The following is a 13,305-nucleotide window of genomic DNA, read 5'->3' as shown; positions in this document are numbered from 1 at the left end:
TTCTTAAAGCTCTTACAATTAATTCCTTTGGGTATGAGTTTAAATGTCAACTTCACAGAGCTCTGACCAGTTTTTCTTAAAATGTTGCTGCCTTATTGTAAGAGCCCTACAATTTCCATCATGACACTTATCTCAATCTGTGATAGCCTATTTTTTTTTAACTTATTCATTGTATGTGTCATCCATGAAAATGCTAGTTCCATGAAGGCAGAGACTTTGTCAGTGTCATGAACTTCTTTATCCCTCGCATTAGTGCTATGCCTATAACAGAGTATGTGACCAAGAAATGTTTATTGAATGCATGAAGTGAGTTATAAATAAGAGCACTATATAATTGCCATCAAACAGTACACTTTCTGGAATGAAAGGAGGCACAATTACAATTATACTTGGAATAGCATGTATAAAGTATGAGACAATAGAAAGAGCACTGGATTTCTAGAGATGTCAGCATTCAAGGTGACTCTGATTTTGTGTCCTTCAACATTTTTATCTAGGTGAAGCCAATTTAAGGTGAATATGAAGGAGAGGAGAAGGGGTACGTACCATGAAGCTTAATGTAGCTGGGAGAATAGGCTGACCTTTTCCTTTGTCTTGGGCTCAAGTGATAACGGTATGTTTGAGAACCTCAAATGTTCTCTTTCATTCTCTTTAGACTTAACATTTTCTTTTTAAATATCACATACCATATACAGGGGCTTCCCAGGTGGTACTAATGATAATCTGCCTGCCAAAGCAGGAGATACAAGAGGCACAGGTTCAATCCCTGGGTCGGGAAGATCCTCTGGAATAGAGGCAACACACTCCAGTATTCTTGCCTGGATAATGTACAGAGGAGCCTGGCAGGCTATTCCATGAAACTGCCAAGAGTCATACATGACTGAGTGACTGAGCACACACATACCATATGCAAGCCCTCCCCCCATCAGTTAACCAGTCTAAAGTTACTGCCCCGCTGATTGGTCCTGAGAGTAGTTTGGACCACTAACCCCAACTCCAAGAGCAGAGGACCTAGAAATTGATTACATTTGAAATTAGAAGACCTGAGGTCTATCCTCAGCTTGACATTTAACTAGGCAAATGACCTTGGGCGAATTTCTTTCCTCTTCTGTGAAGTGAGAGGTTTACAGGAGATGACTGCTAAGGTCTCTTTCGTCTCTGAAATTCCATGTCCTGTACAAATCACCCAGCAAAGGCAGTGTCATGAGAGGCTGGCAGAGCCACCAAGAGGGGTAACAAGGCCCTACTTCCAAAGAGGAGACTTGACAGCTCTATCACTGAGGCATAGAAAAGTACATAATGTCTAGATATCATAGGCGGTAAAATTTAGTTTGTATCAAATACAAGGCAGGCAATTTCAAAGAGCAGATAGACCTTAAAGAAGAAAATGGTTTTAACTGAGATATGGAAGTTGCATGGAAATGGTGTATACAAGAATTGTCATAACCTAGTCTAGCTGAAACTGAGGAAACAAGGGATAAAATTGAAAAAGCAAAATAGGCGTTACCTCTGGGAAGGGTGGTAAGCCGGCAGGAGAAGGGAGTGTAGGTATTACTATTACTCACTTTTTGGTCTGTGTATTTCTAAATTTTTTGGATTTTCATGAGATTATGTTCATGGGAATTTTTTTTTCAATATTTACAATAAGATTGTGTCAAATTTAGGAGACTTGAGATGTCAAGCCAGAGAATTGGGACTATATTCACTAGGATAGTGGTCCCCAACCTTTCTGGCAACAAGGACTGGTTTTGTGGAAGAGTTTTTCCGTGGATTGTAGGTGTGGTGGATGGTTTCAGGTGATTCAAGTACATTACCTTTATTGTGTACTTTATTATTATTACATCAGCCCCACCTGAGATCATCAAGCATTAGCCTAGAGGCTGGAGACCTCTGCTCTAGGACACTGGTGGTTTTCTTTTTAAGCCAGGTTATGATGAAGATAGTGTCTTAGTAAGAAAGTATGATAGCATTGTGTTGGGTAGAGAGTTGAGCACAATATCAGTTATTGAGTTAGCACAAAATTCAGGTGCAATATGACAAGCTGAGCAGAGGGAGAAGTCGAGGATGATGCGTTAGTTAAGCCTTAGTCACTCAAAGTGTCATTAGGTTACTGATGGAAGTAGAGGACTCATTTCTGTCACTCAAATAGAAATGGCTTGTGGAATATTAGAGCTGTGGTGCCTGGAGCTTGCACAGAAACAGAGATTTTGGAATCATCAGCACAGAAATAAAACTGGGATTTTAAAATAGCTAAATGCTTCACAGGTGAGAACAGAGAAGGAAGCGTGTCCTGACTGTCAGCTTCATGTTCTTGTCCCTGCGCTGCCTGCAGGCCCTTAGGACAGGAGGATCTTGTTGATTGAGGTTCTGGCTGAAGTGGAGGGGTTAGAAATGAACTTGAGCCATGGAGAAACGCAAGTGGGGCCTGATGGGACAATCAAAGTTCTGTGACAGCCAAGAATAGGTAGATTCTTCAGATTCTTGAGGGCAAAGGTGAATGCAGTTGGGGTTTAAGAAGTGTATCTGGCTTACACCCTACCTACCTCCTCACCAAAACCCAAAGCTGGTGCATTTGAATAAGGTCAAGGAAAAAATAGTGTAAGAGAGAACTAGTGAAAAACTGAAGTAATTCAGTTATTCAGGTTGGATAAAAGGAATGCTTGAAGGCCAGAATCCATGATGAGGGGTCCTAGAAGATTTGGTAGACTTAAAACACAGTAGTGCTGATTCAGGTTAGGCATGCGGCAAATGTCCTGATAGGCACTTTATCCTAGTAAGGAAGTATTAGCTTCTCCCTCTATCCCTGATAGTCTTTGAAAACAGAGTAGAAGATGTGCTCCTCTTCACTAGGCCTTTGATTGGGAGCTCTCTTGTTAAGAAGCAGATAGCTGAATCAAGTGATCTCTTATAGATTGCCAAGAAATGTCAAGGGACCATCTCACCATCCCCTAGATCTGTCATAGGTATACTCTGGTACCTGGGAATCTGAGGGGAATGTGTACCACCTTTCCCTTACCCACATCCCACCCATCCCCTACCATATTCCACCTCACTTACCCACTGCCTACCTCCTCCCTCCCTGACCAAATGCAGTCTGAGGCTTCCCAGAGCCTTGGCCTAATTTCCTCAATGCTTTCATTGGTCATCATACATTCATTTTTTGATAAAAAGGGCAGCCTGGCAGGGTGGGCAGAATACCAGCCATGGAGAGTGTTCAGGACCTTGGAATCTAATGTTCAGCTATCTCGCTTGGTGATACTGGGGGTTGGGAAGCAGGGGGAACTTTCCTCCTCCAAACCTAACTTTCCTTCTGTGGTGTGAGTGTGCTCGCTTGGTTGTATCGACTCTTTGTGACTCCACAGACTGCAGCCTGACAGGCTTCTCTGTCCATGGGATTTTGCAGGCAAGAATACTGGAGCAGGTTTCCATTTCCTTCTCCAGGGGATCTTCCTGACGCAAGGATCGAACCCGGGTTTCTTGCATCTCCACTTTGGCAGGCAGGTTCTTTACCACTGTGTCACCTGGGAGTCCCTATCTCCTGTGGTAGGGAATGCAGTAGAATTAGAAGGATGTAGAGCACTAGTCTCACCAGAGGTCTTTAACTTCTTCTAGAAGTCTTTGCTCTGATCTTTGTTTTCATCCCCCTCCCACCCACCCAAACATCTTTATCTAGGCCCTTGATCACTATTTTGAGATCAGTTATATGAGTACTTTGTGATCTGGGGCTAGAAATTTGTCTTTCTCTGGAGCCTGTATTTTTTCCCTCTAGCCTCTAAAGTAAACACCCCTCTTTTGACTTTTCCTTTGAAACTTTGACCTCTACTGTAGACCACACTGGTTAGCCTCTTTCTTTGAGTACCCCCTGGAGAACCAGGATTCTGCCCTCCCAAGTCAGCGGGAGCCAGGCTATCTGCTTTATCATTCCAAGGAAGGCCTTTGCAAGTCAAAAGTTAGGTTTCTTCTCTCTGGAGAAGGGCTGAGAAATGTGACTCTCCTACTTGTAGAAGAGGGAGGAAAAGGACACCTTTCACTGCATATAAATGGAGTCCTTCTACAAAGCTGTCATGACAGTTAAGAATGTTGCCAGGGATCCCTGGGGTCCCAGAGTGTAAGTGGTGTAAAGGAAGAATATAAAGTCATATGGTAGGAAGTCTGAATTCAAATCTACCTCCTTATGTTTAAGGTTGGTTGCTTAACTTCTCTGAGCCACACTTTCCTCAGTAGTAAGGGAAATAATTGTAACTCTAACTGGATTGTTCTGAGGATTGGAGATACATATTAAACATCTGACACTTAGTAGATGCCCAATTACTTCCTTTCCGCCCTTACGACCACACACCAGCAAGCCCTAAGGAGATTGGCAGGAGACCATGGGAAACTGGGAATAGGCCTTAGGGTTTTCTTGTTGTTGTTCAGTTGCTAAATCGTGTCCGACTCTTTGCTACCCTGTGGACTGCAGCATGTCAGGCTTCTCTGTCCTTCACTATCTCCCGGAGTTTGCTCAAGCTCATGTCCATTGAGTTCTTAGGAGTCATTAATTCTGCTCATGGCAAAGATGGGGAGAAGAGGGAGAAGGAAGAAGAGGTGAAGGAGGAAGAGGAGGAGAAAAAGCTTTGTAAGGGCCTGGCAAGCCTAGACTGAGAAAACAGAAGCTTCTATTCTCCAGGCAATGTGGAGCAGTGCCTGAATTTACTGAAATATGGGACTTGGCTCATGGACAGGTTTCCCTCATCGAGTTGATTCCTTTTTCAGCAGTTTTTCAAGATCCACTATCAGATTGTGACTGCCAACCTGCCTGTCTTGGGCCCCGAACCTATCAAACATGAGTTTTTACTGTTCTGTCACCTTAGTGATAGCCAGCTTGTTAAGGATGAGCCAAAAGGGTAGGAGTGTAGGGTTGTAACTATTGAATCTGAATGCCACTGTAATGCCTAGAAATGACCCCCTGACAGGAAGGTGATGGATGCAGAGAAATCCAAATTCCTTTAGTTTGTAGCCCAGGGTCCATGTGGGAAGATTGGTTGATTGCCATGAGGGTAAAATGAATGAGGTTGGAAGAAGCTTGGAAGGATTGGGACTATGCGCTTTGAGGGGAAGTAGGCAAACTGTTCATGGAATTCTCAGTTTCATTAGTGAAAATCTCAAATATAAACCCCTAGAAAACATAAGGCATGTTCTCCATGATTGACAGTTGGGTTGGGAAGATCTGCTGGAGAAGGGATAAGCTACCCACTTCAGTATTCTTGGGCTTGCCTTGTGGCTCAGATGGTAAAGAATCCGCCTGCAATGTAGGAGACCTCGGTTTGATCCCTGGGTTGGGAAGATCCCCTGGAGAAGAGAAAGGCTATCCACTCCAGTATTCTGGCCTGGAGAATTTCCACAGAGTGTATGATCCATGGGGTTGCAAAGAGTCGGACATGACTGACTTTCACTTCACCAGGCATCAGGAATGGTTTTATTTCTGAAAATCTCCCCTAAGGTCATTTGGGAATGTCAACAAGGTCCTGGAGAAAATGTCAAAGCATCAGATACCTGGGGTCTTTGGATGGAGATTCAGTTATGGATAAAGAGAAAAGTCTAGTTTGTTCAATTCCTTAGCAGTTTCATAACTCAGGTTTCATGATGAGTAATTTGGCATCTATATTTATTGAGGGTTTAACCTCAAAGTCAGATAACTGTTTTCCCTCTGAGCCCCAGGAAAATAATCTTTTCTTTTGGTTGCCTATTACTTCACCACAATTTTTGTACTTAGATGATATCTCTTACATCCCCCCCTTCTACTACCACCTCTCTCTCTCTCTCTCACACACACACACTTCTTTGTTGCTAACTGTAGTGTGTGTGTGTGTGTGTGTGTGTGTGTGTGTGTGTGTGTGTTTACCTTCCTTGAAGTGAGGTAGAGGAAATCTTCCATTTCCTTGACATAGGCTACTTTTATGGATTTCTTCTTGTCTCTGGTGTCTGACATCTGTGATAGTTGGTAGTTTTAAGTGCACAAATGATTGAGGGCAGGAGAAGGGGATGACTGAGGATGAGATGGTTGGATAGGATCACCAACTCAATGGACATGAATTTGAGCAAACTCCGGGAGACAGTAAGGACGGGAAGACTGATGTGCTGCAGTCCATGGAATCAGAAAGAGTCGGACATGACTTAGCAACTAAACAACAACAACAAAATAGAGATAAGTGTAGACTTGCAAAGCACCTGCTTATGGTTTTTCTTGAGATGCCAACTTCCTTAATAAATATTTTACCTTCTTTTTCACTTAAACAAAAACAATGGATTGGTTATTCCCTGTTGGCATTAAAAATTAATGTTCTATTAATTCTTTTTGAAGACAAAAAATTTGTTTATTGTGGACAAATATAAAAATACAGAAAAACACAAAAAGGAAAACAAACCACTCTATTTTGGTATTACATGACAGCTAATATTTTTCTCTTTTTAAAACAAAATTGAATTCATTCTGAACATGCTGTTTTGTAACTTTATTTGCTTAATTGTATCATGCATGTTTTTCATGTTACCAAATATTTTTCCAGAATATTATTTTAATGGCTAATATTCCATTGTGCAGCCATGAGTTAATTAGTGTGCCCCAATGTTGAACATTTAAATTTTTTTTTTTTTTAATTTAAAACATTAAGAATGTTTCCCTACTCTTGGTGATCAGCCACTTTACTTATTTATTTAACATAGCTGAATATCTCTTCCCTGTGGGGTGTTTGGCCTTTGCAGAGAGGGAAGACTCTAAAGGCTGAGATGCTCAGATTTAGGAGACCAGTGGCTGAGCCCCTAGGGCTCTCCCCCCACAGATTACCAGTGGAAGATGTAGAAGTGCAAATGAGGAAGGGAGAATCCACAACTTTCCCAGTCTCTTGCCTTGGAGCCCAGCTCCTCCGTGTACAGACACCCCAGGAAGCCTAAGTTGAGAGAGCAAACACACTTTGAATATGGTTCAAGTTCAAAGGGCTTGCTTGTTCCTCAAGTTGCTTAGGTTGCATTAAAATAATACCTTCTAAATAGAGAAATCTGGGTTATTTTCCTATAGGCCAGTGCTTGCGTCTGAATTTTATTATCTGATATCTAACACTAATATCAAGGGGTTGGTATTTCCAGTTTCTCTTTTAGACTTGTACATCATTGGAATATAGAAGTGGGGTTTCTCATTCCATTTCTGATCCTAAGGTTTCCAAGGAGAGAAACAAAAAGTCTCAAATATGTATACTAGAAGGATTTATTGCAAAATGAAGTTGAGTTCCCAATTTGGGAAAATAACAAAAGAGAGTTGTTCTATAGCTCTTTTGGGAAAAATCCCTCTTGGGAGGCTTTGACTGGATAAGTTGTAGTCACCTGTCCACTTACTGTGCCAATCCCTTCTCCATGGCTCCAGAAATGGTTTCTGAGTTGGAAAAGTTGTCAGGTTATATGGACTGGTTTCCCCAGGAATGGGTAGGGAGAACTTTTCAAAAATGTGCATTGAGTTAAAAAACCCAATACCAAAAATACGTCGCTATAGGCAGGTGTGTAGTCTCTGCCTCACTTATCTCTGTGAACTTATAGTTGATCTTTCCGGAGCTAGCTAGAGTAGGGGAAGGTTACTCCTTCAGGAGTCTGGACAGAACTCTTCCATTTTTGGCTTCCATTCCCTCTGATTCTTAGCCATACAGCTGGGTTAGATGTGGTCTGAAACTCCAGGGGCAAGTATTTTGAAGGTCTTTCTGGATACAGACCCCAAATCAAGCTTCCCCTTTAGCAAGCTATAGAATTATAGGCAGGAAGACCAGGAAGTAACTTGCAGAAAAGATGAAATGGGGTCTACCCAAATTAGGAGGCCCAGATTCCCATTTCAGCTCTGTCAAGAACATGCTGTATCATCTCGGGCCTCCACTATCCCATGTACAGCAGATATCAAGAGGACAACAGATCAACCCTGTGGTTTTCCAATTGTTTTCCTTACCTCTTCTCTCCAGGAGAGAAGCTGTGCCCCCTCCACTGTCATACAACTGAGCAGTAAGTTCCTGGGGGGTGCTGTCAGGCACTGCCCTTGCCCCGGGGCTGAGCACTGCCTGGGGAGCTCGTGCAGTAGTACTTGTTCACCACATGCCGACACTGCTCACACTTGACAGTGCAGCACCACTGGAATTTGCAGTTACAGCTGCTGATAGCCTCGGTTCTTCTCTCTTCCACCTGCAGGCCACATTCTGTGCACAGGCGCCCACAGCTGCATTGCTCCCATCTGGATGTGTTGCGGCTGTTCTGCAGACATTCCCGACCTTCTGTGCCATAGATGCCCAAGCTGGAATTGCGGGTACAGTAATCAGGTGATTCCTCTAAAAAGATCAGCTCAGCTTCTGCACTAGGAAGGAAGGCCTCGGTGGGTATCCAGTGGCCCTCGGCACTGTTCCCAGCCCTTAGCTGCTGTTTATCCATCTCAATTTTCAGTGCCCGTTCGTACTTGGCCTTTAGGTAGTTGCCCAACTCCCTGAAGTTAGCTAGCTGTAGCCAGCATGTCTGGATGCTACAGCTGCCTGAGATGCCGTGACATTTGCAAGTTCTCTTCATGGTGGCTCTCACTGCCTTCAGAGAAAGAAAGAGAGAGGGAGGACAAAAGGAGATTGGCTCTGGGTAGAGAAGATCAAAGGCTAGCAATTAATGGAATATTTTAGAGTTGTATTTCTTAACTTTAGAGTACATCAGAATTATGAGGGAGGCCTGTGAAAAATACTTATTCCTGGGCCCTACCTCAGATCTTCTCAATTAGGAAGTTCAGGGGTTTAAAGGCTTTGATATTGGTGATTTTAATGCTCTTCTGCGTGATTCTTATGGAAAAAGCCAGGCAAGTGTTGAGAAGGTGACTGGAGAGAGGAAACCTAGGCTTAAGGCCCAACTATATCGCTTGTGAGCTTGTTTCTCTTTCTGCCCATAAGATTAAGAATGATCAAGAAAGTACTTTGTTAAAAAGAAGATGAAGAAGAAAGTACTCTGTAAACTAAAAATGAAAAATATGATAATTGGTACTAAGTGTTATAGCTGGGGGCTTGAGTGTTTGTGTGTGTTTGGATTTGTTTTTTGGGCTGTCTTCCAGAGGGAAGGAAACCTGAAGTCTGAAGCCCTATCCCCAAGGTGATTACATTATTGTCGCTTTGAAAACCTCTTCTCTACACTGGGCAGCCAGGGCATCTAGGTATAGGTTCAAAGCAAAATTTTTATGCTCTTAGCTCCAAATACAACTAGAATCCAGATTTGAGTTCAGAACACTCCAAGGATTTCCATGCACCCCAGAAGTCTTTGGGGCAGTTGATCTTCCAGAGAAGCTTAGATCAGTCCCAACCTCTCCAGACCCAGAAAGACATTAGGACATAAGTTGTATGATAAACCCTTGTTAGTTTCCAGTTGAAATGGTTAAAATTTTAAGCCATGGAAGCAGGGCCTTGGATCTGTATTGTTATATGTTCTCAGAAACCTGCCTGTAGAAGGAGTTAGCATATAAGGTTTAGTGATAAAAGGACTAGACTGGAAGATCTGTGTTCATTGCCTGGTTCTGATGCTAATTGGTTGTATTGCCTTGGCCAAGTGATAGCTCTGCCTTAACTGGTTTTGTCATCCAGAGAACAGGACTAGCTATCCTAGTCCTGCTGGGTGGTAAGGGATGAAACATGTTTGAGACAGCTCTTGATAAGTTGTGAAGGTCTGTACAGATGTGAGACTGTTGTAAATGCTCAGCCTGTTGGCTCACTGGTCAACTCTTATACGTACCAGCCTGCCTGCTCTGTTGTTATGAAGATTCATCAGGGCTCTGGCATCCTTCCCTTTCTCCAGGCTGTCCACAAAGAGTTTGGAGATTCTTTCCCCAAATTCAACATTGTCACTACAACCTCCCCAGATCCAGCCATGGCCTCCTGCACATAAGGAAAGAGTAAGTTCTGTGTGTAGCTTCCAGCTGAGTCCTAGAAGAAGACTCACGGTCATTTTAGCTGACATAGCCAAACCATCCCCAAGAGTTGTAGAAGTGTGTAAAGCTATAGCTAAAAGTGTGACAGGGAGGGAATTCCCTGGCAGTCCAGTGATTAGGATTCCGTGCTATCACTGCCATGGCCTGGGTTCAATCCCTGGTCAGGGAATTAGGATCCCACAAACTGTGCAGTATGGTCAAAAAAAGAAAAAAAAAAGTAGGACAGGGAAATGGAGGTATTTAGGGTGGGAATGGGGGTAGGGGGCAGTCCTATTTCTAAAGTCAACTGCCCACCCTCCAGGTACTCCCCAGCTCTAGACAATTCAACTCCATACCCAAAGTAAAATTAAGATGCTGGGGCTGGCCCAGATGATCTCAAAGGTTCATTGCTGTTCATTTTAGAATTCTGTACCATTACTGTACAGTAGTCTTATTAGACTATCTCCTCCCTCATTCGGAGAAGGCAATGGCACCCCACTCCAGTACTCTTGCCTGGAAAATTCCATGGACGGAGGAGCCTGGTAGGCTGCAGTCCATGGGGTCGCTAAGAAGTCAACTGAGCGACTTCACTTTCACGTTTCACTTTCATGTATTGGAGAAGGAAACGGCAATCCACTCCAGCGTTCTTGCCTGGAGAATCCCAGGGACGGGGGAGCCTGGTGGGTTGCCGTCTATGGGGTCGCACAGAGTCGGACATGACTGAAGTGACTTAGCAGCAGCCTCCCTCATTAGTGACAAATCTGAATAAGGATTTTCCAGGCAAGAATCCTGGAGTGGGTTTCCATTTCCTTCTTTAGAGGATCTTCCCAACCCAGGGATCAAACCCAGGTCTCCCACATTGCATGCAGACTCTTTACTGTCTGAGCCATCAGGGAAGGCCTATAAGTCTCTTAGGCTATCTGCAAATAATTTGATATCTATGGATTATGGACAAGCCATTCTAAGCCTGAAATACGAGGGTTAGCTTTAAACTCTCTTTGTCTTCCTCCTTCCTAGATGCCTTGTTGATTTTAGAGCTTGGTGCTACTTGCTTATCCTCTAATCATCTTAGCAGAGTCTTGATCTAGGAGTGGCCACCATGGAAATTTCTGCTGGGGTTTAGGGGTTTGAAGAAGCTGTGTCTCTCAGGCTTTCTCTGGAAGACTTTAGCTTATGCTCAGCTCTAAATCCCTTACCTTTTCCCACACCCATCAGAGGGCACAACTTACCTGTTTTACCATTTTTTGACTCATCACAGCCACAGTTTTCAAAGTCACCCATGCTACAGTTCTTGGTAATGGTGTACATGACTCCAGCAGAGCTGATAGCGTGAATGAAAGAAGTCTCCCTGGTAGCTTTGAAAAGAAAGAGGGAACTAGAAACTAGGACCCTGATGACCCAAAGCAGGCAATGCCATTTCATGTCTCTCTCCTATCCCCCTCCCTCTATGGGTTTATTAAGAGGATGTTACTCTGCTTGAGAGAACAGTACATGATTTCCCAGCATCCTTACTTCATACAGGCAGGAATGAGCATCCCCATGCTACAGATGGGGAAAGTAAAACCCAGAGAGAAAGTGATGAAACTGAGGCCACTGTCCTCACCAGTTATGGCATTGGGACCAGGACCCAGTTCCCCTGATAATCCAGCCTAGGCCTCTGTTCATTAGCCATTGCTTCTGGTCCTCAGGCATTAAGGATTCAGGGCTATGAGGCTGGCTTATGAAAGAGAGAAGGGCATTTTTCTTCTTTCTGAGGTGGAGCTGGAGCCATGTAATAATTATAATGATAGTACCTACCACTTACTGAGCTTGTATCTGACTAAGGCCTTATAAACATTGTCCCATGTTTTTCTCACCCTGTTTGTTGTATACGCCACAGGAAGATACTTTCCCCCTCATTTTCTTTACCCCATTCCTCTCAACTTTCCTCAGGAAACTCTTCATTAATCATTTCTACATAAATGACTTTCTTGCAAACTACTATACATAGTTGTAAACAGCTGCACAGGTACATCATGCACACACACACACACTCCACACACACACACACACTTCACATGAGGCATAGCTCAGTGTGATCTCTCAGCTTCTCTGTCGTTGGGATTTTATGACAGTTGAAATTCCCTCAGGGGCTATGAACACTGACTCTTTCCCTCATTTTTATTTCATGCAAATATAAGTGTGTACAAACACAAATACAACATGAATTGGAAAACAGAGTAATTACACTTGTATATAAATACTTTTGTATTCACCTCATTCAACCCTTACGACACTCCTGGTGAACTAAACAGCTGACCTTATTGACCCCAGGGATAACACTGAGGTTCAGAGAAGGGGAAATAACCCACAACAAGGAAGTGGCAGATCACCGATAACTTTTTCATTTCACTGCACACATACATGTTACACATACATACATACTGCACGCCCAACTTCATGGACATATACACCCTTGTACAGGTTGCACAAACTTACCACTTCTTAGCCTGTTGTGAGTGGAGAGCTGGAGAGCATTTTCAGGGCAGTTCCAACGTTCCCAAGCAAATTGGAATTTGCACTCCTCGATGCCACTCTGGGCGCCCAGGGCCACACTGGTGGTATAGGTCAGATAGGCCTGGCAAAGGGAAAAGGGTGCGAGCTTCAGCCCTGCCTCTCATCAGGTCGTCTGGGTCAAAAGGTACAGACAGGAATCAAATGGGTTAGCTCTCCATTAGGGAATGATTGGTCATAGGTTCCTCTGCGTGTCTGACTTCTGACACTGTCTCCCCTCCCGTCTTTTCTTTCCCCAGAAGAGTTCCGTCAGGAACATGAATGGGTAAAAACAGGAGCAGGAGACCATCCTACCTTGGGCCCTGTTATCAGGAAATTGTTCACTGACCTACCAAAAAGAGAAAAAGTGAGGCAGTTGGTGAATGGGGATGAGATAGTGGAAGCTTCCTTGGTGAGGAGTGAACAGTGGGAGGGAAGGACTTACCAAGCAGAGGCACTGAAGGTTACATAGCATATGCCCACAGCCACTCTGAGAATAAGTAGGTCCCCCATGGCCCTTCCCACCCCCAGAAGACCAAGTCTAGCCCAGGGCCAAGTCCAGAGAAGTGAGGAGAGGGCAGGGTCTTTCTCAGTATTTATGTAGGGAAATGCTGCATGGCCAAGGGGTGAAAAATCAACAGCTCTTCTCATTTGTCCCTCACTGGCAGGGCTGCAGGAGCCACTAACCCAATGAGGGGCCAGGGAGGAGGGATTCAGCCCAAAGCCTGCAAGGGAAACCCCGCCCTGCCCCGCCCTGCCAACTCTTCTTCCCTCCCAGGCTGACAGAGGAGCTGAAACCTTTCCCTACTCAGGAGGTTTCTACCCTCTATAAGTCA

General features: G+C 43.9%; 1 protein-coding gene across 1 annotated transcript; it reads right to left on the bottom strand.

Annotated features, from left to right (window-relative positions):
- Window positions 1-8,037: 8,037 nt before the first annotated feature.
- WNT8A (Wnt family member 8A) lies at window positions 8,038-12,982 on the bottom strand. The gene is made up of 6 exons (XM_019963651.2): window positions 12,915-12,982; window positions 12,785-12,818; window positions 12,416-12,554; window positions 11,167-11,292; window positions 9,763-9,905; window positions 8,038-8,583 (listed from the first exon to the last, which is right to left on the bottom strand). The coding sequence occupies exons 1-6, from the start codon at window positions 12,980-12,982 to the stop codon at window positions 8,038-8,040; spliced, it is 1,056 nt and encodes a 351-aa protein (XP_019819210.2).
- Window positions 12,983-13,305: the final 323 nt, after the last annotated feature.

Source organism: Bos indicus, chromosome 7 (assembly GCF_029378745.1).
Source record: "Bos indicus isolate NIAB-ARS_2022 breed Sahiwal x Tharparkar chromosome 7, NIAB-ARS_B.indTharparkar_mat_pri_1.0, whole genome shotgun sequence".
Classification (NCBI taxonomy): Eukaryota; Metazoa; Chordata; class Mammalia; order Artiodactyla; family Bovidae; genus Bos; species Bos indicus.
Note: the sequence above shows the minus strand (reverse complement) of the source record. Positions and strands in the feature narration are given on the sequence as shown.